This window comes from Aquarana catesbeiana, linkage group LG02 (assembly GCF_042186555.1).
Source record: "Aquarana catesbeiana isolate 2022-GZ linkage group LG02, ASM4218655v1, whole genome shotgun sequence".
Lineage (NCBI taxonomy): Eukaryota > Metazoa > Chordata > Amphibia > Anura > Ranidae > Aquarana > Aquarana catesbeiana.
In genome coordinates this window covers 290,320,794-290,344,168 of record NC_133325.1, presented here as the reverse complement: position 1 = coordinate 290,344,168, position 23,375 = coordinate 290,320,794, and the positions used below count along the sequence as shown (strand labels likewise).

Genomic DNA, 23,375 nt, shown 5'->3' with positions numbered 1-23,375 from the left:
ACGCTGATGCAGTGCGCTCTCCCCGCCTCAGCTGTGCTCAGTAGCGACCACTCTGGTGCAGTGCGCTCTCCCCGCTCCAGCTGTGCTCCGTAGTGACCACTCTGGTGCCGTGCGCTCTTCCCGCTCCAGCTGTCCTCAGTAGCGACCACTCTGGTGCAGTGCGCTCTCCCCGCTCCAGCTGTGCTCAGTAGTGACCACTCTGATGCAGTGCACTCTCCCAGCTCCAGCTGTGCTCAGTAGCGACCACTCTGATGCAGTGCGCTTTCCCCGCTCCAGCTGTGCTCAGTAGCGACCACTCTGGTGCAGTGCGCTCTCCCCGCCTCAGCTGTGCTCAGTAGTGACCACTCTGGTACAGTGCGCTCTCCCCGCTCCAGCTGTGCTCCGTAGTGACCACTCTGGTGCCGTGCGCTCTTCCCGCTCCAGCTGTACTCAGTAGCGACCACTCTGGTGCAGTGCACTCTCCCCGCTCCAGCTGTGCTCAGTAGCGACCACTCTGATGCAGTGCACTCTCCCCGCTCTAGCTGTGCTCAGTAGCGACCACTCTGATGCAGTGCGCTTTCCCCACTCCAGCTGTGCTCAGTAGCGACCCCTCTGGTGCAGTGCGCTCTCCCTGCTCCAGCTGTGCTCAGTAGCGTCCACTCTGGTGCAGTGCGCTCTCCCTGCTCTAGCTGTGCTCAGTAGCGGCCACTCTGGTGCAGTGCGCTCTCCCCGCTCCACCTGTGCCCAGTAGCGACCACTCTGATGCAGTGCGCTCTCCCCGCTTCAGCTGTGCTCAGTATCGACCACTCTGATGCAGTGCGCTCTCCCCGCTCCAGCTGTGCCCAGTAGCGACCACTCTGGTGCAGTGCGCTTTCCCTGCTCCAGCTGTGCTCGGTAGCGAACACTCTGGTGCAGTGCATTCTCCCCGCTCCAGCTGTGCTCGGTAGCGGCCACTCTGGTGCAGTGCGTTCTCCCCGCTCCAGCTGTGCTCAGTAGCAACCACTCTGATGCTGTGCGCTTTCCCCGCTCCAGCTGTGCTCAGTAGCGACCACTCTGGTGCAGTGCGCTCTCCCCGCTCCAGCTGTGCTCAGTAGCAGTCACTCTGATGCAGTGCGCTCTCCCCGCCTCAGCTGTGCTCAGTAGCGACCACTCTGGTGCAGTGCGCTCTCCCCGCTCCAGCTGTGCTCCGTAGTGACCACTCTTGTGCCGTGCGCTCTTCCCGCTCCAGCTGTCCTCAGTAGCGACCACTCTGGTGCAGTGCGCTCTCCCCGCTCCAGCTGTGCTCAGTAGTGACCACTCTGATGCAGTGCACTCTCCCAGCTCCAGCTGTGCTCAGTAGCGACCACTCTGATGCAGTGCGCTTTCCCCGCTCCAGCTGTGCTCAGTAGCGACCACTCTGGTGCAGTGCGCTCTCCCCGCTCCAGCTGTGCTCAGTAGCAGCCACTCTGATGCAGTGCGCTCTCCCCGCCTCAGCTGTGCTCAGTAGTGACCACTCTGGTGCAGTGCGCTCTCCCCACTCCAGCTGTGCTCTGTAGTGACCACTCTGGTGCCGTGCGCTCTTCCCGCTCCAGCTGTCCTCAGTAGCGACCACTCTGGTGCAGTGCACTCTCCCCGCTCCAGCTGTGCTCAGTAGCGACCACTCTGATGCAGTGCACTCTCCCCGCTCCAGCTGTGCTCAGTAGCGACCACTCTGATGCAGTGCACTCTCCCCGCTCCAGCTGTGCTCAGTAGCGACCACTCTGATGCAGTGCGCTTTCCCCACTCCAGCTGTGCTCAGTAGCGACCCCTCTGGTGCAGTGCGCTCTCCCTGCTCCAGCTGTGCTCAGTAGCGGCCACTCTGGTGCAGTGCGCTCTCCCTGCTCCAGCTGTGCTCAGTAGCGGCCACTCTGGTGCAGTGCGCTCTCCCCGCTCCACCTGTGCCCAGTAGCGACCACTCTGGTGCAGTGCGCTTTCCCTGCTCCAGCTGTGCTCAGTAGCGACCACTCTGGTGCAGTGCGTTCTCCCCGCTCCAGCTGTGCTCGGTAGCGAACACTCTGGGGCAGTGCATTCTCCCCGCTCCAGCTGTGCTCGATAGCGGCCACTCTGGTGCAGTGCGTTCTCCCCGCTCCAGCTGTGCTCAGTAGCGACCACTCTGATGCAGTGCGCTTTCCCCGCTCCAGCTGTGCTCAGTAGCGACCACTCTGGTGCAGTGCGCTCTCCCCGCTCCAGCTGTGCTCAGTAGCAGCCACTCTGATGCAGTGCGCTCTCCCCGCCTCAGCTGTGCTCAGTAGCGACCACTCTGGTGCAGTGCGCTCTCCCCGCTCCAGCTGTGCTCCGTAGTGATCACTCTGGTGCCGTGCACTCTTCCCGCTCCAGCTGTCCTCAGTAGCGACCACTCTGGTGCAGTGCACTCTCCCCGCTCCAGCTGTGCTCAGTAGCGACCACGCTGATGCAGTGCGCTCTCCCCGCTCCAGCTGTGCTCAGTAGCGACCACGCTGATGCAGTGCGCTTTCCCCGCTCCAGCTGTGCTCAGTAGCGACCCCTCTGGTGCAGTGCGCTTTCCCCGCTCCAGCTGTGCTCAGTAGTGACCCCTCTGGTGCAGTGCGCTCTCCCCGCTCCAGCTGTGCTCAGTAGCGGCCACTCTGGTGCAGTGCGCTCTCCCCTCTCTAGCTGTGCTCAGTAGCGGCCACTCTGGTGCAGTGCGCTCTCTCCGCTCCAGCTGTGCTCAGTAGCGACCACTCTGGTGCAGTGCGCTCTCCCCGCTCCAGCTGTGCTCAGTAGCGACCACTCTGGTGCAGTGCGCTCTCCCCGCTCCAGCTGTGTTCAGTAGTGAGTGGAGTGCGCTCTCCCCACTCCAGCTGTGCTCAGTAGCGGCCACTCTGGTGCAGTGCGCTCTCCCCACTCTAGCTGTGCTCAGTAGCGGCCACTCTGGTGCAGTGCGCTCTCTCCGCTCCAGCTGTGCTCAGTAGCGACCACTCTGGTGCAGTGCGCTCTCCCCGCTCCAGCTGTGCTCAGTAGCGACCACTCTGGTGCAGTGCGCTCTCCCTGCTCCAGCTGTGTTCAGTAGCGAGTGGAGTGCGCTCTCCCCACTCCAGCTGTGCTCAGTAGCAACCACTCTGGTGCAGTGCGCTCTCCCGCTCCAGCTGTGCTCAGTAGTGGCCACTCTGGTGCAGTGCGCTCTCTCCGCTCCAGCTGTGCTCAGTAGCGACCACTCTGGTGCAGTGCGCTCTCCCCGCTCCAGCTGTGTTCAGTAGCGACCACTCTGGTGCAGTGCGCTCTCCCCGCCCCAGCTGTGTTCAGTAGCGACCACTCTGGTGCAGTGCGCTCTCCCCGCCCCAGCTGTGTTCAGTAGCGACCACTCTGGTGCAGTGCCCTCTCCCCGCCCCAGCTGTGCTCAGTAGCGACCACTCTGGTGGAGTGCGTTCTCCCCACTCCAGCTGTGCTCAGTAGCGACCACTCTGGTGCAGTGCGCTCTCCCGCTCCAGCTGTGCTCAGTAGCGACCACTCTGGTGCAGTGCGCTCTCCCCACTCCAGCTGTGCTCAGTAGCGACCACTCTGGTGCAGTGCGCTCTCCCCGCTCCAGCTGTGCTCCGTAGTGATCACTCTGGTGCCGTGCACTCTTCCCGCTCCAGCTGTCCTCAGTAGCGACCACTCTGGTGCAGTGCACTCTCCCCGCTCCAGCTGTGCTCAGTAGCGACCACGCTGATGCAGTGCGCTCTCCCCGCTCCAGCTGTGCTCAGTAGCGACCACGCTGATGCAGTGCGCTTTCCCCGCTCCAGCTGTGCTCAGTAGCGACCCCTCTGGTGCAGTGCGCTTTCCCCGCTCCAGCTGTGCTCAGTAGTGACCCCTCTGGTGCAGTGCGCTCTCCCCGCTCCAGCTGTGCTCAGTAGCGGCCACTCTGGTGCAGTGCGCTCTCCCCTCTCTAGCTGTGCTCAGTAGCGGCCACTCTGGTGCAGTGCGCTCTCTCCGCTCCAGCTGTGCTCAGTAGCGACCACTCTGGTGCAGTGCGCTCTCCCCGCTCCAGCTGTGCTCAGTAGCGACCACTCTGGTGCAGTGCGCTCTCCCGGCTCCAGCTGTGTTCAGTAGTGAGTGGAGTGCGCTCTCCCCACTCCAGCTGTGCTCAGTAGCAACCACTTTGGTGCAGTGCGCTCTCCTGCTCCAGCTGTGCTCAGTAGTGGCCACTCTGGTGCAGTGCGCTCTCTCCGCTCCAGCTGTGCTCAGTAGCGACCACTCTGGTGCAGTGTGCTCTCCCCGCTCCAGCTGTGTTCAGTAGCGACCACTCTGGTGCAGTGCGCTCTCCCCGCCCCAGCTGTGTTCAGTAGCGACCACTCTGGTGCAGTGCGCTCTCCCCACCCCAGCTGTGCTCAGTATCGACCACTCTGGTGGAGTGCGTTCTCCCCACTCCAGCTGTGCTCAGTAGCGACCACTCTGGTGCAGTGCGTTCTCCCGCTCCAGCTGTGCTCAGTAGCAGCCACTCTGGTGCAGTGCGCTCTCTCCGCTCCAGCTGTGCTCAGTAGCGACCACTCTGTTGGAGTGCACTCTCCCCGCTCCAGCTGTGCTCGGTAGCGACCACTCTGGTGCAGTGCGTTCTCCCCGCTCCAGCTGTGCTCAGTAGCGACCACTCTGGCGCAGTGCGTTCTCCCCACTCCAGCTGTGCTCAGTAGCGACCACTCTGATGCAGTGCGCTTTCCCCGCTCCAGCTGTGCTCAGTAGCGACCACTCTGGTGCAGTGCGCTCTCCCCGCTCCAGCTGTGCTCAGTAGCAGCCACTCTGATGCAGTGCGCTCTCCCCGCCTCAGCTGTGCTCAGTAGCGACCACTCTGGTGCAGTGCGCTCTCCCCACTCCAGCTGTGCTCCGTAGTGACCACTCTGGTGCCGTGCGCTCTTCCCGCTCCAGCTGTCCTCAGTAGCGACCACTCTGGTGCAGTGCACTCTCCCCGCTCCAGCTGTGCTCAGTAGCGACCACTCTGATTCAGTGCGCTCTCCCCGCTCCAGCTGTGCTCAGTAGCGACCACTCTGATACAGTGCACTTTCCCCGCTCCAGCTGTGCTCAGTAGCGACCCCTCTGGTGCAGTGCGCTCTCCCCGCTCCAGCTGTGCTCAGTAGCGGCCACTCTGGTGCAGTGCGCTCTCCCCACTCTAGCTGTGCTCAGTAGCGGCCACTCTGGTGCAGTGCGCTCTCTCCGCTCCAGCTGTGCTCAGTAGCGACCACTCTGGTGCAGTGCGCTCTCCCCGCTCCAGCTGTGCTCAGTAGCGACCACTCTGGTGCAGTGCGCTCTCCCTGCTCCAGCTGTGTTCAGTAGCGAGTGGAGTGCGCTCTCCCCACTCCAGCTGTGCTCAGTAGCAACCACTCTGGTGCAGTGCGCTCTCCCGCTCCAGCTGTGCTCAGTAGTGGCCACTCTGGTGCAGTGCGCTCTCTCCGCTCCAGCTGTGCTCAGTAGCGACCACTCTGGTGCAGTGCGCTCTCCCCGCTCCAGCTGTGTTCAGTAGCGACCACTCTGGTGCAGTGCGCTCTCCCCGCCCCAGCTGTGTTCAGTAGCGACCACTCTGGTGCAGTGCGCTCTCCCCGCCCCAGCTGTGTTCAGTAGCGACCACTCTGGTGCAGTGCGCTCTCCCCGCCCCAGCTGTGCTCAGTAGCGACCACTCTGGTGGAGTGCGTTCTCCCCACTCCAGCTGTGCTCAGTAGCGACCACTCTGGTGCAGTGCGCTCTCCCGCTCCAGCTGTGCTCAGTAGCGACCACTCTGGTGCAGTGCGCTCTCCCCACTCCAGCTGTGCTCAGTAGCGACCACTATGGTGCAGTGCGTTTTCCCAGCTCCAGCTGTGCTCAGTAGTGACCACTCTGGTGCAGGGCGTTCTCCCCGCTCCAGCTGTGCTTAGTAGCGACCACTATGGTGCAGTGCATTTTCCCAGCTCCAGCTGTGCTGAGTAGCGACCACACTGGTGCAGTGCGCTCTCCCGCTCCATCTGTGCTCAGTAGTGACCACTCTGGTGCAGTGCGTTCTCCCCGCTCCAGCTGTGCACAGTAGCGACCACTCTGGTGCAGTGCATTCTCCCCGCTCCAGCTGTGCTCAGTAGCGACAACTCTGGTGCAGTGCGTTCTCCCCGCTCCAGCTGTGCTCAGTAGCGACCACTCTGGTGCAGTGCGCTCTCCCCGCTCCAGCTGTGCTCACTAGCGACCACTCTGGTGCAATGCGCTCTCCCCACTCCAGCTGTGCTTAGTAGCGACCACTATGGTGCAGTGCATTTTCCCAGCTCCAGCTGTGCTCAGTGGTGACCACTCTGGTGCAGGGCGTTCTCCCCGCTCCAGCTGTGCTTAGTAGCGACCACTATGGTGCAGTGCATTTTCCCAGCTCCAGCTGTGCTGAGTAGCGACCACACTGGTGCAGTGCGCTCTCCCGCTCCAGCTGTGCTCAGTAGTGGCCACTCTGGTGCAGTGCGCTCTCCCCGTTCCAGCTGTGCTCAGTAGCGACCACTCTAGTGGAGTGCGCTCTCTGCAGTGCATTCTCCCCGCTCCAGCTGTGCTCAGTAGCGACCACTCTGGTGCAGTGCGTTCTCCCCGCTCCAGCTGTGCTCAGTAGCGACCACTCTGGTGCAGTGCGTTCTCCCCGCTCCAGCTGTGCTCAGTAGCGACCACTCTGGTGCAGTGCGTTCTCCCCGCTCCAGCTGTGCTCAGTAGCGACCACTCTGGTGCAGTGCATTCTCCCCGCTCCAGCTGTGCTCAGTAGCGACCACTCTGGTGCAGTGCGCTCTCCCCACTCCAGCTGTGCTTAGTAGCGACCACTATGGTGCAGTGCGTTCTCCCCGCTCCAGCTGTGCTTAGTAGCGACCACTCTGGTGCAGTGCATTTTCCCAGCTCCAGCTGTGCTGAGTAGCGACCACACTGGTGCAGTGCGCTCTCCCGCTCCAGCTGTGCTCAGTAGTGGCCACTCTGGTGCAGTGCGTTCCCCCGCTCCAGCTGTGCTCAGTAGCGACCACTCTTGTGCAGTGCGCTCTCCCGCTCCATCTGTGCTCAGTAGTGACCACTCTGGTGCAGTGCTTTCTCCCCGCTCCAGCTGTGCTCAGTAGCGACCACTCTGGTGCAGTGCATTCTACCCGCTCCAGCTGTGCTCAGTAGCGACCACTCTGGTGCAGTGCGTTTTCCCCGCTCCAGCTGTGCTCAGTAGCGACCACTCTGGTGCAGTGCATTCTCCCTGCTCCAGCTGTGCTCAGTAGCCACCACTCTGGTGCAGTGCGCTCTCCCCGCTCCAGCTGTGCTCAGTAGCGACCACTCTGGTGCAGTGCGCTCTCCCCACTCCAGCTGTGCTTAGTAGCGACCACTATGGTGCAGTGCGTTTTCCCAGCTCCAGCTGTGCTCAGTAGAGACTACTCTGGTGCAGGGCGTTCTCCCCGCTCCAGTTGTGCTTAGTAGCGACCACTATGGTGCAGTGCATTTTCCCAGCTCCAGCTGTGCTGAGTAGCGACCACACTGGTGCAGTGCTCTCTCCCGCTCCAGCTGTGCTCAGTAGTGGCCATTCTAGTGCAGTGCGTTCCCCCGCTCCAGCTGTGCTCAGTAGCGACCACTCTGGTGCAGTGTGCTCTCCCGCTCCAGCTGTGCTCAGTAGCGACCACTCTGGTGTAGTGCGCTCTCCCCGCTCGAGCTGTGCTCAGTAGCGACCACTCTGGTGCAGTGCGCTCTCCCGCTCCAGCTGTGCTCAGTAGCGGCCGCTCCAGGAGTGCGAAGTGCACAGTCTCTTTCTCCAGCTGAGCTCATGAGGGGCCAGTGACGTTTGTGAAGAGGCCCCCCAACAGCTCTTCACCCTCTGCACAGCTGCCTGAGAAGATTATAACCTTTCCAAACATGTCGGGTGAATGAACAATAAATAAAGATAAATCTAGGCCATGGGAGGTACCTAAATAGATCTGCTTGTTATAAATATGCCCCATTGTCCACGTGGCTTTCCTATGTACACACACAGCCCCTTATTACTGTGTGGTATCCTGCCTCGAACAATCACACAGGAAGAATTAAAAAAATGACATCCTTTGCTATTCTGCTTGGGATGTCAGTGCTGAGCAGATCCAAAGCCAGAAAAAAGCCTTCAGCTCCCACAATACAATAGGTGCCTCCTCTATTTTACTCCGTTAGTAGTGGAGGAAGACAATTCTTTTCAATGTGCCAGATGCTGGATTGCAAATGAGCTATTCTTGCACTGCAAAGAAACTAAGTAAAAATTCTAAAAGATTGTATATAGAGATGATTCCAACAGGTCTACATTTTTCATTAGGCCTCTTTCACACAGGGCAGACTCTGCTAGGAGTCCGCCTGCTCAGCGGCAATCTGTCTGCTAATCCCCTCTTAGCAGGTCGATGAATGGTCCGTGTCCGCTCCTCTTATGCAGACCAGACACAGACTGCTCTCCTCTATGGGTGGTCATATGTAAACAGACCACCTGTCCGTTTACACCCGACTTCCATCCAATCCGCTAGACGTCTGTTTTTAGCGGATTGGATTGGATGTAGGACATAGAGGACAATGGAGGAAAACTGACAGACAGACCTGATGTGAAAGTGACCTTAGCTCTCGATCACGCCTGAGCGTTTTGTGGCGTGAAACTTGAAGCTCCAAAACACTCAGGAAGAAAAAAGTCTATGCACCTCTATGGTGATGGTTTCCATCTCCACTCGAAAAGGCCTGAAGCTCACAGTTTTGGAGCTACTTTTGTAGCTTGATTTGGGCAGATTGGTGGGTTTTGGTGAGTTTCGAATACCATGGAATTGCACTGGTGTGCGCGCAAATGCCCATTTTTAGGCTAATATGTCTACACACCAACAAGTGATGTCACAGATGATCCTGTTCTCTATAGGCTAATACAAAAAGGCCAGACACTCAAACACTAACAAAACGCACAACAATGCACAACAAAATGTGCAAAAACACGACGCCTTAGCCTGCGTTCTTGTAACATACATCATGGACAATCACAGTGAGAACTGAATCCTTGGTTTATTTTCTCTTTACCACTTCACTCCTGAAGAGAATCCTCAAAGAATAAGCAGTAGTTAGAAATGCTGACTAGGTAACAATAGTGATCTTACTTTGAATTCCTGTGTCAGTTCCCTGTGACCTTTGACACACATCACTGTGTCTCCCTGTGTAGCAGATAAATTGTAGCCTGAGCAATGCTGGGCAAAATGTCACAATCTGTATAAAAGGCAGTCAGGCTGAATTCCCACTGGAACAAACAGCTGTCTGAGCACCTTACCTCTCCACTTTATTGTAACTGCAGTAGGGGGCGGTGTGGTGCGCGATTCACAGCGTCACACAGCTCTCTTTTTTTTTTAACAAACTTTATCTGCAGTTTACAAAGGTACAATTTTAATTATGTGGCTGTACAGCAGCGCAGTTAACTACACTGCTGTACAGTGACATGCAATCCTTTACAGTGTGCTGCGATTAAAAAAAAAAAAATTCTGTGTGTCCTAGCAGTGACCAGCGGTTTACACTGCAGTAAAACACAAGTCACCGGGGTTGATTTACTAAAGGCAAATAGACTGTGGACTTTGCAAGTGCAGTTGCTCTGGAGCTTAGTAAATGAGCAGAAGTTCTGCTGACTTCCATCATCCAATCATGTGCAAGCAAAAATGCTGTTTTTTTTTTTTTGGTTTTGGTTTTTTTTTGCACGTGATTGCGTATACTTTGCACAGTGAAGCCTTACTTCATTTACTAAGCTCTGGAACAACTGCATTTTGTAAAGTGCACAGTCTATTTGCCTTTAGTCAATCAACCTCATAGTGTGAACTAAGCCTTAAAGAGGAAGTAAACTTCCATCTCTAAATTTTATCTGTAAGTAAGCCTATAATAAGGCTTACCTATAGGTAGTGTAAATATCTCCTAAACGTGCGCTGTTTAGTGTACATGCAGCCAGTGACATTATTTGCGCATGCGCTCTGAAGGAATAGCCACCCGTGCCGTTCCTGCAGAGCCCTGTGCTGTGACCGGCGGCTCCCGTGCACACCCGGAGTCGGAGCTGGAAGTTCGCGAACCGGAAGCAAGACGGGTGAAGATGGAAGCTGTCTCCAGCAATGACATTTAAAAAAAGGTATGTATAGTGATTTCTTCTTTAGAGGGCTAGATAGGTTAGTCTTTGATCGTGGGTGCCTGTAAATTTAGAGATGTTAGTGTTAGAGTGGACTTCCCCTTTAAAGGGGTTGTAAAGGCAGAAGGTTTTTTATTTTAAAGCATCCTATCCATTAAGATAAAAAGCCTTCTGTGTGCAGCAGCCACCCCAGTACCTCCTAATACTTACCCAAAGTCCCATCTCTATGCAGCGATGTCCACGAGTGTCTTGGCCGTCCAAGACTCTCCCTCCTGATTGGCTAAGACACAGCAGCAGCGCCATTGGCTCCCGCTGCTGTCAAGCAAAGTCAGTTAGCCAATCAGGAAAGAGAGGGGGCTGGGTCGGGCCGTGGCTCCGTGTCTGAATGGACACAGGAAGCTGTGACTCGGCTCAGGTGCCCCCATAGCAAGCCAGTTGCTGTGGGGGCACTCGACATGAGGGAGGTGCCAGGAACACAGAAGAGGGACCCAAGAAGAGGAGGATCCGGGCTGCTCTGTCCAAATCCACTACACAGAGCAGGTAAGTATAACATGTTCGTTATTTTTATAGAAAAAAAACAAGACTTTACAATCACTTTAACCTCCCTGGCGGTATGATTATGTCCGATTTTTGCGTATCAGAGCAGTACATCGTTTTGCATGGAAATTTGGCATTGTAGGCCTGTAATTCTTAGGAATAACTTAAATCTGTCCAAACAAGAGTCTAGTAGACATTCCGGGTATGATAACGTTTGAAACACTAAATCATAAATTATAATATAATAAATAACTGTAACAAATAATTATATAATAATAATAAAATGTATTCAATCATGTAACCAAATCAAAAACACTGAATTGTGCTCAGTTGCAGAATTGTCGCTTTCGTTACTTTTCAGTGTTTGATGACGGATTTCCCCACAAATCACTATCGCTCAATTCTGCAAGTGATTCTAATTTACTATCACTGTTTTCTAGCTGGTCTAAAACCACTTTTGACGTAAAGGGACACTTTTTGGTTGCCATGGACAGTCTCCAGTTTCCAGGCAGAAAGAACAGTTTTTATAGTATAAAACTGCATGCAGGGCACTGGACAAACCACTAGGGACAAAAGGGATGTGAAATGATTTGATACAGTAATGTAATCTGTAAGATTACAGTGTACTGTATGTGTTTTGTTTTTTGCACTTTTTGAATTTGCTGCCGGGCTCCGTCCCTGTGCGTCACAACGCTCGCAGGGAACGGAGCGCACTGTGATAGATCCGGTGGAGGACACGGCTTGCACACACAGCGGGGAGACATCGCAGGATCCTGGGGACAAGATAAGTAACTTTCCCAGGATACTGCGATGCGATCCAGAGTGTGGCTCGGGGTTACCGCTTTTGGTAGTGAAAATTCACCCCGAGCCACACTCAGGATTACCGCCAGGGAGGTTAATGTATTCTGTTGGCCAGAAAATTCATTTATTCTGGCTATTAGAGTGCATTAAATCGCAAATGTATCTAGTATAACATGCGTCTATGTGCGTTTATGCACACTTTTTCTGCAGAAATGCTTCTTTCCTAAACATAGTGATGTTTTTGTTTTTTTTCCCTGTAAACACTCCGCTTCTAAAATGCCTTTAAACGCCTATGTGTTTATGGACAGTTAGGCCTCATGCACACTGGATGGTTTTAACGCTACTTTAGCAGCATCTGGCATCTTTTTTTTCTGCCTTTAATTGCCCCTTTTATGTTAGCCTATGTGTTCAGCACATACAAGCAGTCTCCGAGTTACAAACATCCGACTTACCGGTACATAAGACTCCTACTTACAAACGGAAGGAGACAACAGGAAGTTAAAGGAAAACTACCCCTAGGAAGGGAAATTTACTCCTGTAAAAGTTATTATGGGAAAAAGGTGTCTCCACTGAAGCTTAATCACCAATTCTTGATTCCATGACAACCCAAAATTTTAAAAATCCAATTGTCATTGAGACAGAAAATTAGGTGAAATCTTCTGAACAGGGGAACAGACAGCAAAACAAATGTTACAGGGGTGTTCACCCTTCCCTATGCTATCCAAAAAGCTTCAAAATTATTTTTTTGGCTGGAGTTACATTTAAAAAATGTACCTGATCTGACTTACATACAAATTTTAAGATTTTAACAAATCTACAGAACCTTGTTTGTAACCTGGGGATTGTCTGTATAGATATTTAAAGGGGTTTAGAGGCAGAAAAAATAACCCGGTGTGTCCACGAGCAACAGCATTTTGGTAGACATAAGGTAGACATAAAAAAAAAAAACGCTTGATGCATGTAAACGCGTCTAAACGTGCATTAACGCTAGGTGTGTTTAGCACTTGGCTGTTCATTTATTTCAATGGCCAGAATAAATTATTATTCTGTCCAATGAAATGAAATTCTTGCTGACCCCCCACGTACATTTACTACTCCTCTTTGCAAAATCACTTACAGGTTTTGCACTTCCGGGTCTGCGGCGCGCAGGCACACCAACGCTGACCCCCTCCCGCTGTGATTGGACACAGCGGGAGCCAATCAGCGAGTCCGACGGGACCTGCTGATGATTCCAGACAGAGGCAGAATAGGGGTCTGCTTATACAAACAAGGCAGATCGCCGTCCTGTGACAAAGGAAGATAGAGATCCTGTGTTTCTTCTAAGCAGGAATACGGATCTCTGTCTTCCCAAAGTTAAAGCCTCCCCCACGCAGAGAGAAAGCACTCCCTAGCAACACATTTAAACCCTTTGATTGCCCCTGATGTTAACCCCTTTCCTGCCAGTGTCATTAGTACAGTGACAGTGCATATTTTTTAGCACTGATCACTGTATTGGTGTCACTGGTCCCCAAAAGTGTCACTTAGTGTCTAATTTGTCTGCCGCAATTTCGCACCCCCGCTATATGTCGCTGATCGACAGTGTTTCGTCAGATTAGGCAACCTGTCAGATTTTATAACAGAAGTGACGTGCCATCTTGCTACATCCCGCACTCTTCCACAGTAAGGATACAGTGAGAAGGCAGCAAGCGGACATCTTATTACACCCACCGAAGTCTTGCATTCTACACTTATGTTTTATACGTATACTTACACTTATATGTTTTGATATTGATTTTTCAAAGCAGCAGTGTCCTGTCAGATTAGCAAACCTGTGAGATCAGCAGGCTCGCTGCTGCTTTTAAAATTCAACATGTAAACAATCAGATGGATTTTTAAATACTGTATTTCACTATATAAGCTCAGTTTACTGTTAAAAATTAGTATGCAATGCATGACTTTGGTAGGTGTAAGATGTCTGCTTGCTGCCCTCTTGCTGTATCCTTACTGTGGACGAGTGCATGGTGTAGCAAGCTGGCGGCGACGGAACGTCACTTCCGTTACAAAATCTGAAGTGTCGCCTAATCTGACTAAACACCACAATTACTAGTAAAAAAAAATTAAAATGCCATAAAAATATCCCATAGTTTGTAGACGCGATAACTTTTACGCAAACCAATCAATAAACACTTACTGGGATTTTTGTTTTTACCAAAAACATGTAGCAGAACACATATTGGCCTAAACTGATGAAGAAGTTCGGTTTTTTTGCATTTCTTTATTGGATGTGTTTTATAACAGAAAGTAAAAATATAATTTTGTTTTTTTTTCAAAATTGTCGTTCCATTTTTTGTTTATGTCGCAAAAAAAAAAAAAAACACTGCAGAGGTGATCAAATACCACCAAAAGAAAGCTCTATTTATGGGAAAAAAAGGAGATACATTTTATTTGGGTACAGCGTCGCACGACCACACAATTGTCAGTTAAAGTAACGCACTACCGTATCGCAAAAAAATGGCCTAGTCAGGAGGGGGGTAAAACCTTTTGCAGGGCAAATGTTTAATAAATGCTCAAGTGCTTGACATCAAGCATTTTTCTTTCTGCCAAAACACGACTGCCAGGAGGAAAGTCATCTAGGAAAAGCATCCAGTGTGCATGAAGTGTGCATAAGATCCCATACACACTATACAACTTTTGTTGTCTGATTTCCTTTAGATTTACCAAAACCATGTAGTGCAAGGGCCTGTCTGATTGCATACAAATGGAAACTCTTAAGGTTTGACCTCCATATTATATAGTTTTGGTAAATCTGAAGGAAAAAATCTACAAAAAATTGTATAGAAAATTGTATAATATCCAGCTTAACTAGTTACCGACCACCTGCCGCGGTTGTACTGCGGCAAGCTGGCTCCCCTGCGTGAATCGCCGTCATTGTACGTTGGGCGCGTACATGGCTATTTGTGAGCGCATTTGCGCCCCCATTCACGAGCGGGGGAGCCAACCAGTGGGTCCGGCGGACTCCATGTCCATGTCGCCACCTGCAATCGCGCCAGAGACAGGCAGAATGGGGATCTGTCAGTGTAAACAAACAGATCCCCGTTCTGACAGGGGAGGAGAGAGAGATTGTCTGTTCCTAGTGATTGGGAACAGCGATCTCTCTATTTCTCCAGTCAGCCCAGCCCACATACAGTTAGCAACACCTCCCAGGGAACACACTTAACCCCTTGATCGCCCCTAGTGTTATCCCCTTCCCTGCCAGTGACATATATAAAGTAATCAGTGCATTTTTATAGCACTGATCGCTGTATAATTGTCAATGGTCCCAAAAAAGTGTCAAAAGTGTCCGATCTGTCCGCTGCAATGTCGCAGTCCCGTTAAAATACGCAGATCACCGTCATTACTAGTAAAAAAAAAAAAATAATAAAAATGCCATAATTCTATCCCCTATTTTGTAGACGCTATAACTTTTGCACAAACCAATCAATATACGCTTATTGCGATTTTCTTTTTTTTACCAAAAATATGTAGAAGACATATTGGCCTAAACTGATTTTATTTTTAGGTTTTTTTTTAAATTTATTATAGCAAAAAGTTAAAAATATTGTTTTTTTTTTTTTTCAAAATTGTCGCTCTTTTTTGTTTATAGTGCAAAAAATAAAAACCGCAGAGGTGATCAAATACCACCAAAAGAAAGCTCTATTTGTGTGTGTGTGGGGGGGGGGGGGGGGGGACACCAATTTTCTTTAGGTACGTTGCACAACGGCGCAATTGTCAGTTAAAACAATGCAGCGCCGTATTGCCAAAAAAAATGGCCTGCTCATTAAGGGGGCAAAATTCCAGTCCTTGAGTGGTTAAGCTATAGGTGTGTTTACAGACTGTAAAAGCTGCAGTTTCTCATAGGATGAGAAGCAAACAAGTTGGGCTGAGCAGATGTGTGTTGTGTGTGAATAGAAGACTGGAGACAGTGCTTGCTGTGATGACAAGGGGCACGTGACGCTGTAGTGCCCTCCCTGCTTGTGATTGGCTGCGGCGCAGCTGTCGTCCAGTAAGAACTGAACGAGCACACAGAGTGGAGAGCTCCCAGTGACAAAGAGCTGAGCCCAGCTGTCATGTCTCCCCCCCTCTAGGACAAGCATGCAGCACCTCCATACCCCCCTCATATATATATTTATACCAGGGGCTGATCACCAGATCCCTCTCCCACACTGATCAAATATAATGAGGATCATATATAATGAGGAGCTCCATTGTGTTCTAAGGAATACATATTGGAGAGAATAGATCCTGTGTCTATGGTGGGGGGCCCCTCCTCCACCCCCAGCTGTCCACAACCCTTGGGGGTGGTGCTGCTCGTTAACCCGTGCGGTGCCGGGGTTAGGCGGGTAGATGATTGCTCTTACCTTGTCTATGGTTCCCGGTAGAAGCCTCTCCAGCAGTCTGCACAGCACCACTCCGTCCTTCAGGGACGCCTGCAGGAAACCCTCGGGGTCTGAGATGGTCTTCTTGGGGGACTCCAGCACCCCCAGTGTGATGAGCCATGTCACAGTCTGCTCCGCTGAATTCATGGCTGAAGGGGGGGGGGGGCAGGGGCCCCCAAATCTAGCCCCTTCCCCCCTCTATGTAGGGACGAGTGGAGCGCTGCCTGGGCTGTCCCCGCGCCTCACATTGAGCTCCACCGCTGATCCCTCCTTTCCTCCTTTCCTCCTTTCTCGGGGAGATGCAGATGATGACGCCTCGATGCTGTAGGAAATGCAGCAGGTCCGCTCCCTGGGCCCCCCTCCTCCTCCTTCCTCCTCCTCCTCCTCCTATTCCTGGCTCTCCCTCTTCCCCCCTCTTTCTTTCATCGCTCTCCTCCCTGGCAGCCTGACAAGTGCCTTCTCATAGCACACACAACCTGCACTGCACAGCTCACTACTGGCTCTACCGGCCTCCTCCTTTGTCAATGGAACCCTCCTCTTCATCAATCATCTGCCTGGAGCAAGTGTGGCCCCTGGCATCACCAAGGGGCCACGTATAATATCCCTGTGCAGCACCATACACACAACTGTGACTATAGTATGTGGTCAGAGACTGAGGACATAGTACAAGAGGTGGCTGGAGACTGAGGACATAGTACAAGAGGTGGCTGGAGACTGAGGACATAGTACAAGAGGTGGCTGGAGACTGAGGACATAGTACAAGAGGTGGCTGGAGACTGAGGACATAGTACAAGAGGTGGCTGGAGACTGAGGACATAGTACAAAAGGTGGTCAGAGACTGAGGACATAGTACAAGAGGTGGCTGGAGACTGAGGACATAGTACAAGAGGTGGCTGGAGACTGAGGACATAGTACAAGAGGTGGCTGGAGACTGAGGACATAGTACAAGAGGTGGCTGGAGACTGAGGACATAGTACAAGAGGTGGCTGGAGACTGAGGACATAGTACAAGAGGTGGCTGGAGACTGAGGACATAGTACAAGAGGTGGCTGGAGACTGAGGACATAGTACAAGAGGTGGCTGGAGACTGAGGACATAGTTCAAGAAGTGGTCGTAGACTGAAGACATAGTACAAGAGATGGTAGTAGACTGAGGACATAGGACAAGAGGTGGTCGTAGACTGAGGACATAGGACAAGAGGTGGCTGGAGACTGAGGACATAGTACAAGAGGTGGTCAGAGACTGAGGACATAGTACAAGAGGTGGTCAGAGACTGAGGACATAGTACAAGAGGTGGCTGGAGACTGAGGACATAGTACAAGAGGTGGCTGGAGACTGAGGACATAGTACAAGAGGTGGCTGGAGACTGAGGACATAGTACAAGAGGTGGCTGGAGACTGAGGACATAGTACAAAAGGTGGTCAGAGACTGAGGACATAGTACAAGAGGTGGCTGGAGACTGAGGACATAGTACAAGAGGTGGCTGGAGACTGAGGACATAGTACAAGAGGTGGCTGGAGACTGAGGACATAGTACAAGAGGTGGCTGGAGACTGAGGACATAGTACAAGAGGTGGCTGGAGACTGAGGACATAGTACAAGAGGTGGCTGGAGACCGAGGACATAGTACAAGAGGTGGCTGGAGACTGAGGACATAGTTCAAGAGATGGTCGTAGACTGAGGACATAGGACAAGAGGTGGTCATAGACTGAGGACATAGGACAAGAGGTGGCTGGAGACTGAGGACATAGTACAAGAGGTGGTCAGAGACTGAGGACATAGTACAAGAGGTGGTCAGAGACTGAGGACATAGTACAAGAGTTGGTCAGAGACTGAGGACATAGTACAAGAGGTGGTCAGAGACTGAGGACATAGTACAAGAGGTGGTCAGAGACTGAGGACATAGTACAAGAGGTGGCTGGAGACTGAGGACATAGTACAAGAGGTGGTCAGAGACTGAGGACATAGTACAAAAGGTGGTCAGAGACTGAGGACATGGTACAAGAGGTGGTCAGAGACTGAGGACATAGTACAAGAGGTGGTCAGAGACTGAGGACATAGTACAAGAGGTGGTCAGAGACTGAGGACATAGTACAAATGGTGGTCAGAGACTGAGGACATAGTACAAGAGGTGGTCGGAGACTGAGGACATAGTACAAAAGGTGGTCAGAGACTGAGGACATAGTACAAGAGGTGGTCAGAGACTGAGGACATAGTACAAGAGGTGGTTGGAGACTGAGGACATAGTACAAGGGGTGGCCGGAGACTGACATGGTACAAAGGGTGGCCGGAGACTGAGGACATAGTACAAAAGGTGGTCAGAGACTGAGGACATAGTACAAGAGGTGGTCAGAGACTGAGGACATAGTACAAGAGGTGGTTGGAGACTGAGGACATAGTACAAGGGGTGGCCGGAGACTGACATGGTACAAAGGGTGGCCGGAGACTGAGGACATGGTACAAGGGGTGGCTGGAGACTGAGGACATGCTACAAGAGATGGCCAGAGACTGAGGACATGCTACAGGAGATGGTCAAAGACTGAGGATATGCTAAAGGAGATGGTCATAGACTGAGGACATGCTACAGGGATGGTCATAGACTGAGGGCATGCTACAGGGATGGTCATAGACTGAGGGCATGCTACAGGAGATGGTCAGAGACTGAGAGCATGCTACAGAAGAGAGTCAGAGACTTAGGACATGTTACAGGTGGTGGTTAGAGACTGAGGACATGCTACGGGATATAGAGACTGCAGGCATGCTACAGGGGATGGTGAGAGACTAAGGACTTGCTACAGGGGATGGTCAGAGACTGAGGACATGTTACAGGGGATGGTCAGAGACTGAGAACATGCTAAAGGGAATGGTCAGAGACTGAGGACAGATATCAGGAGGCTACAAGTAATATATGTTTCAGGAGAGGGTCAGAGACTGAAAACATGCTACAGGAGATATTTGATATTCCTCTTGAAGAAGGATTTGTGTACAGAAAAGTCAAATAGATAATAATACAGAGAATAAAGAAAAAATCAATGGACAGTACAGCTTTCAGAATACCTGAACAGTGGCTACATCTGACTGGATGCAGCTGCTGTTCGTCTGACAATTTTCAGTCCTGCTCCAATTTTCAAATCAAAGGATGTTGGGCAGGAGGGTGCTGATATGGCCACCCATGGCTTGAATTTCAGCTAGTTCATCAGCAACTGGCTAGAATTCACTCTATGTATGGCCAGCTAACAGCTTACAATCACATTGTACACATTGCCTATTCATGCTACTGATTTGAATAGTACTTAGGATATTTAAAGCAGAACTCCGGGGACGAAAAATGTTTCCCGATGTAGTGTTGCTGTGCCCACACAACTGCTCATTTTGTTCACAGACGCACAGAAAGGCTATACTTACCAGATCCTTCGATCCTCCAGAAAACAGCGCCCCCCCCCGTGTCCAGCAGTGGACTGTTCCTGGTTTCCCCATGTCCAGAGATAGCCTATGGGCATGGTAAAGCCTGAAACAGTCCATTTACCGCTAACGTGCGGGGGGGTGGGGGGGGTGGGCAGGCGAGGCAGAACCAGTCTCGGCTCAGAGGGTCGGCGAATTGGGTAATTATATCTCTGCTCTCCTTTTTATCCCAGCGTTCATCTAGGGTGATGTTTGATTCCAGTGGCAGCCTGTCCATTAGGGAAGCCTGAGCGCCGCCCCCTCTATCCACGGCCGCCACCCCCATGCTCTATCCAGTCCACAGCTGCCACCCCCTTTTCAGGCATCCGTCCCCTTTCAGGACACCGGGCACATGAATTACAGCGGCGGAGGTGTTTTTTTTTTAAGCACCTGATTAGAGCCAGAGCCTCTAATAGGCTTCAAAATAGGGTGGGCTCGTGGTACAGAGCATTGAGCTACAAGCCCACCCGGGTGTTACAACAGCAAATGAATATTCGCTATTGAAACACTGATCCTCAATCCGGCCAAGCAGAAGCGTGTTTGAGACCCGTTTTCCGATTGGCCGAAAAGAGAAGAGTCCCAATTGTCCGCCGAGTAGGAGGGAGGAAACGGAAGCCATCGCGATGCCCGTGGAGAGCAGGGGAAGCTGCCGGTGAAGCCCGGGAGAAGCGCTGGGGCAAGTGCTCCAGAGCCGTACTGTTTGCCCCCCCCCCTCCATTCATTAGTATTCTAGTCCTTTGCTGTCAGAGATCAGAAACCAAAGAACACATACTTGAAAATGGTCCCCCAAAAGTTACTGGCAATGCCATTGTTTTTCTGCACTTTATATTGAGTGCCCTATTTAAAGGGTAACTCCAGGAAGCGCCTATGGCTTATAACCCAGCCTGGGTTATAAGCCATCATAGGGTGGAGCGACGTGCTGACGTCACCGTGTGTACACCAGTCGCGGAAGTTACGGGCTGCTATCGAGAGCCAGCCGACTCGATTATCTTATTGCTGTTTTTACTCTACTAAATTGGACCCACTGATCGTGTCAACTCGTATGAGGATAATTACTGCAGAGGCTGAGAGGTTCGGTGCATGGCACAGAGACCCCAGGCTGGGTTATAAGCCATAGGCGCTCCCTGATCTCCTGTAATAAGGGATCATATTAATCTGGTAAGCGGAAGTGCATGCTTAGGTGGAGGCACTTTCCGATTCTCTCTTCCTTTGGGGTGTTTGGATTACGTGTCACCGTGGATGATTTATTGATACACCTTGCATGGACTTCCACTTCCGAGGACTATAGTGATGAGAGTCACCATGGCAGAACATACACACCACACATAGAGCTCTATGCACTTGTACACCCCTGAAGAAAGAAGTTTCTGAAATGCGTCGCTGTGACATTTTTATTGCAGGGGATGCCTGATATCTGACTTGTATCTTAGTGCAGACTTCTGGGAAAATCTGTGAGCCAATCATACAAACAGGAAATGATTTTTCTGGGGGGAGTTCTGTACACATTATATGTACGGAACAACTCCAGGTAGCCATATTGCATTGCATTTTCAGAAAATGACATAGCTGCAGATTGAAATAGAAAGGTAATTTTTATTAACATTCAATAACAATATTCCAGGTAGCTCAGCAAGAAGAGACATTGCCTGACACAGCAGAGATTATGGGTTCAAATCCAGGCCCTGAGACCCTGATTCAAATTGCAGACTTCAACTGTCAATTTTGGGACGGGACAGGCTTTACACGCTGATAGAGGTATACGAGCGTGTGTCACAATTGTATACGCTATATTATTTTTTCTTTATTTGATTTTTTTTTTTTTCCCCAGGAAAGTGGAGTTATCCTTTAAGTCAATCCCGTTAAATTAATTGTGAAAAACATATACAGTATATCAACACCAGCACATTTCAAACTGTACAAAAACTTTGTATAATCACAAGCAACAATGTATGAAAACGTGTATGATATAATCACAAGCAGCAATACACTAAAGGCAAATAGATTGTGCACTTTGCAAAGTGTAGTTGCAATCTGCAAGTGCAGTTGCCCCAGAGCTTAGTAAATGAGGTAACTTTGTAAAGAATACCCAATCACGTACAAGGATAATAAAAAAAAAAACTGCATTTTTGCTTGAATGATGGAAGTCAGCAGAGCTTATGCTCATTTACTAAGCTCTGGAGTAACTGCACTTGCAGATGGCAACTGCAACTTTGCAAAGTGCACAGTGTATTTGCCTTTAGTAAATTAACCCCAATGTGTCCAGGCAATAACACATTTGTGTGATCATAAAAAAATATGTGTATAAATACATTTGTTTGTTACTTTTTTGTTACTATTTGAGAGACTTTATTTTTCACAAATATTTGAATGCATAGACACATTGTTGCTTGTGATTATACACAGTTATTATACATTGTTGCTTGTGATTATTTTACAGTTTGAATAGGAAAATTGTTGTCATATATATTTTTTCACAATTACGTTATTAGGATTTACCTAAGGTTTCTGTAGTTACACAGTGGGGTTGATTTACTAAAACTGGAGAGTGCAGCTGTGCATGGTAGCCAATCAGCTTCTAACTTTAGTTTGTTCATTAAAGTGCTTGTAAAGTCTAGTTAAAAAAAAAAAAATAATAATAAACATGTCATATTTACCTGCTCTGTTGCAGTGGAATTGCACAGAGCAGCCTGGATCCTTCTCTTCTCGGGTGCCTCTTTGCTGCCCCTGGCCCCTCCCTCCTGTCAAGTGCCCTCACAGCAAGCAAATTGCTATGGGGGCACCCGAGCTGAGCTGCAGCTCCATGTGTGCTTCCAGACACAGAGCTTCCATTTGGCCCCGCCCCCTCTCTCCCCTGATTGGCTAACTGATTTTGATTGACAGTCGTGGGAGCCAATGGCTCTGCTGCTGTGTCTCAGCCAATCAGGAGGGAGAGTCCTGGACAGTCGAGGATTTGTGGACATCGCTGGACAGAGAGGGGGCTCAGATAGGTAATAGGGGGTACTGGGGTGGCTGCTACACACAGAAGGCTTTTTTTAAACTTCTGCCTTTACAACGCCTTTAAACTTTGACAAAAAGTCCTTAAAAGCTGATGGTTTCTATGCAGAGCTGCACTCTCTAGTTTTACTAAATCAAACCTTATGTGTGCTTTAATTGTAGCTTTATACATATGATGACAATGCTGAGACAGACCCAGCAGCATGACATCAGTTATCTTTATCTTGCACGTGGACACCTAGCAGCTGCTGTGTGCTGAAGTGTAATATTCCCGGTGCTTTCTTGTTACCTGGGAGCCCTACATGTCACATACAGCCACCGATACAAGTGAATGGCATACACGGTCAGGCTTGGGTAAATGCAGATTGCTTCTGCATTTACCTGTGTATGCGTATATGGCATTTCCCCCCAAATGTGAAAGTGGCACGCTTGGAAAGAAATGCCATACAAACATGCAGCATTCTGGCCAATGGCTCCTGCTGCTGTCTCTGAGCTTATGAGGAGGGAGAGAGCTGCTGCTCTAGTGAACAGTGCTGGATCGAGATCAGGCTCAGGTAAGTATGAGGGGCTGGGTGGGGGTCGCGCTGCACACAGAAGTTTTTTTTTTTACCTTAATGTGAAGAAAGCATTAAGGTAAAAAAAAAAACCTTCAGCCTTTTGAACCACTTTAACTTGACAATAACTTTATGGCTAATTTATATACCTTAATAAGTTTTATATATATTTTTAAGGACATTTTTAGCTTTTATTTGGTACACTGTTTTAATAAAAAGAAACCCTGTTCTGTTTTTATTATAGGCCAACAAATGCACAAAAATGTTAACAAAACTGTTTTATATTTTGTTATTATATATGTTTTTATGTTTTTTTTTTCTCTTTTTTTTAATGCAAATGTATCTATGGATTACAGTCTAAAAAGATGGCATGGCAGATCATGCTGCAGCCCAAAGATGACACTGTTCCTTCACAAACTGAAATTAGTAAATCCTCCAGTATACATGTGGTTATTATGTCATAGTGATCAAATATTTGGGAACCACTCTGATTGGTTCTCAAATGTCATTGGGGATTCTAAGCTCTCAGTGACAGCCTGGATTGAGAGCTATCAGCTCATGAATAGTCAGTTTTTGGTTCTCAAAATGGAGAATTTTACCTGGCAGGGATCAAGTAGATGAGG

The 23,375-nt window shown here is 50.6% G+C and overlaps 1 protein-coding gene across 6 annotated transcripts in view; it reads right to left on the bottom strand.

Annotated features, from left to right (window-relative positions):
* The window catches only part of ARHGEF7 (Rho guanine nucleotide exchange factor 7), a 271,356-nt gene extending 255,230 nt beyond the window's left edge, over window positions 1-16,126 (bottom strand). For 2 of the 6 annotated variants that reach the window (XM_073614510.1, XM_073614513.1), the window contains exon 1: window positions 15,748-16,125. In XM_073614510.1, coding sequence (XP_073470611.1) covers window positions 15,748-15,912 — 165 coding nt within the window. In that variant the 5' untranslated portion in view covers window positions 15,913-16,125. Of the gene's footprint in view, window positions 1-15,747 lie in introns of all 6 variants that reach the window. The other 4 variants (XM_073614508.1, XM_073614509.1, XM_073614511.1 and 1 more) reach the window with 4 other exon arrangements.
* Between the last annotated feature and the right edge of the window lie 7,249 nt (window positions 16,127-23,375).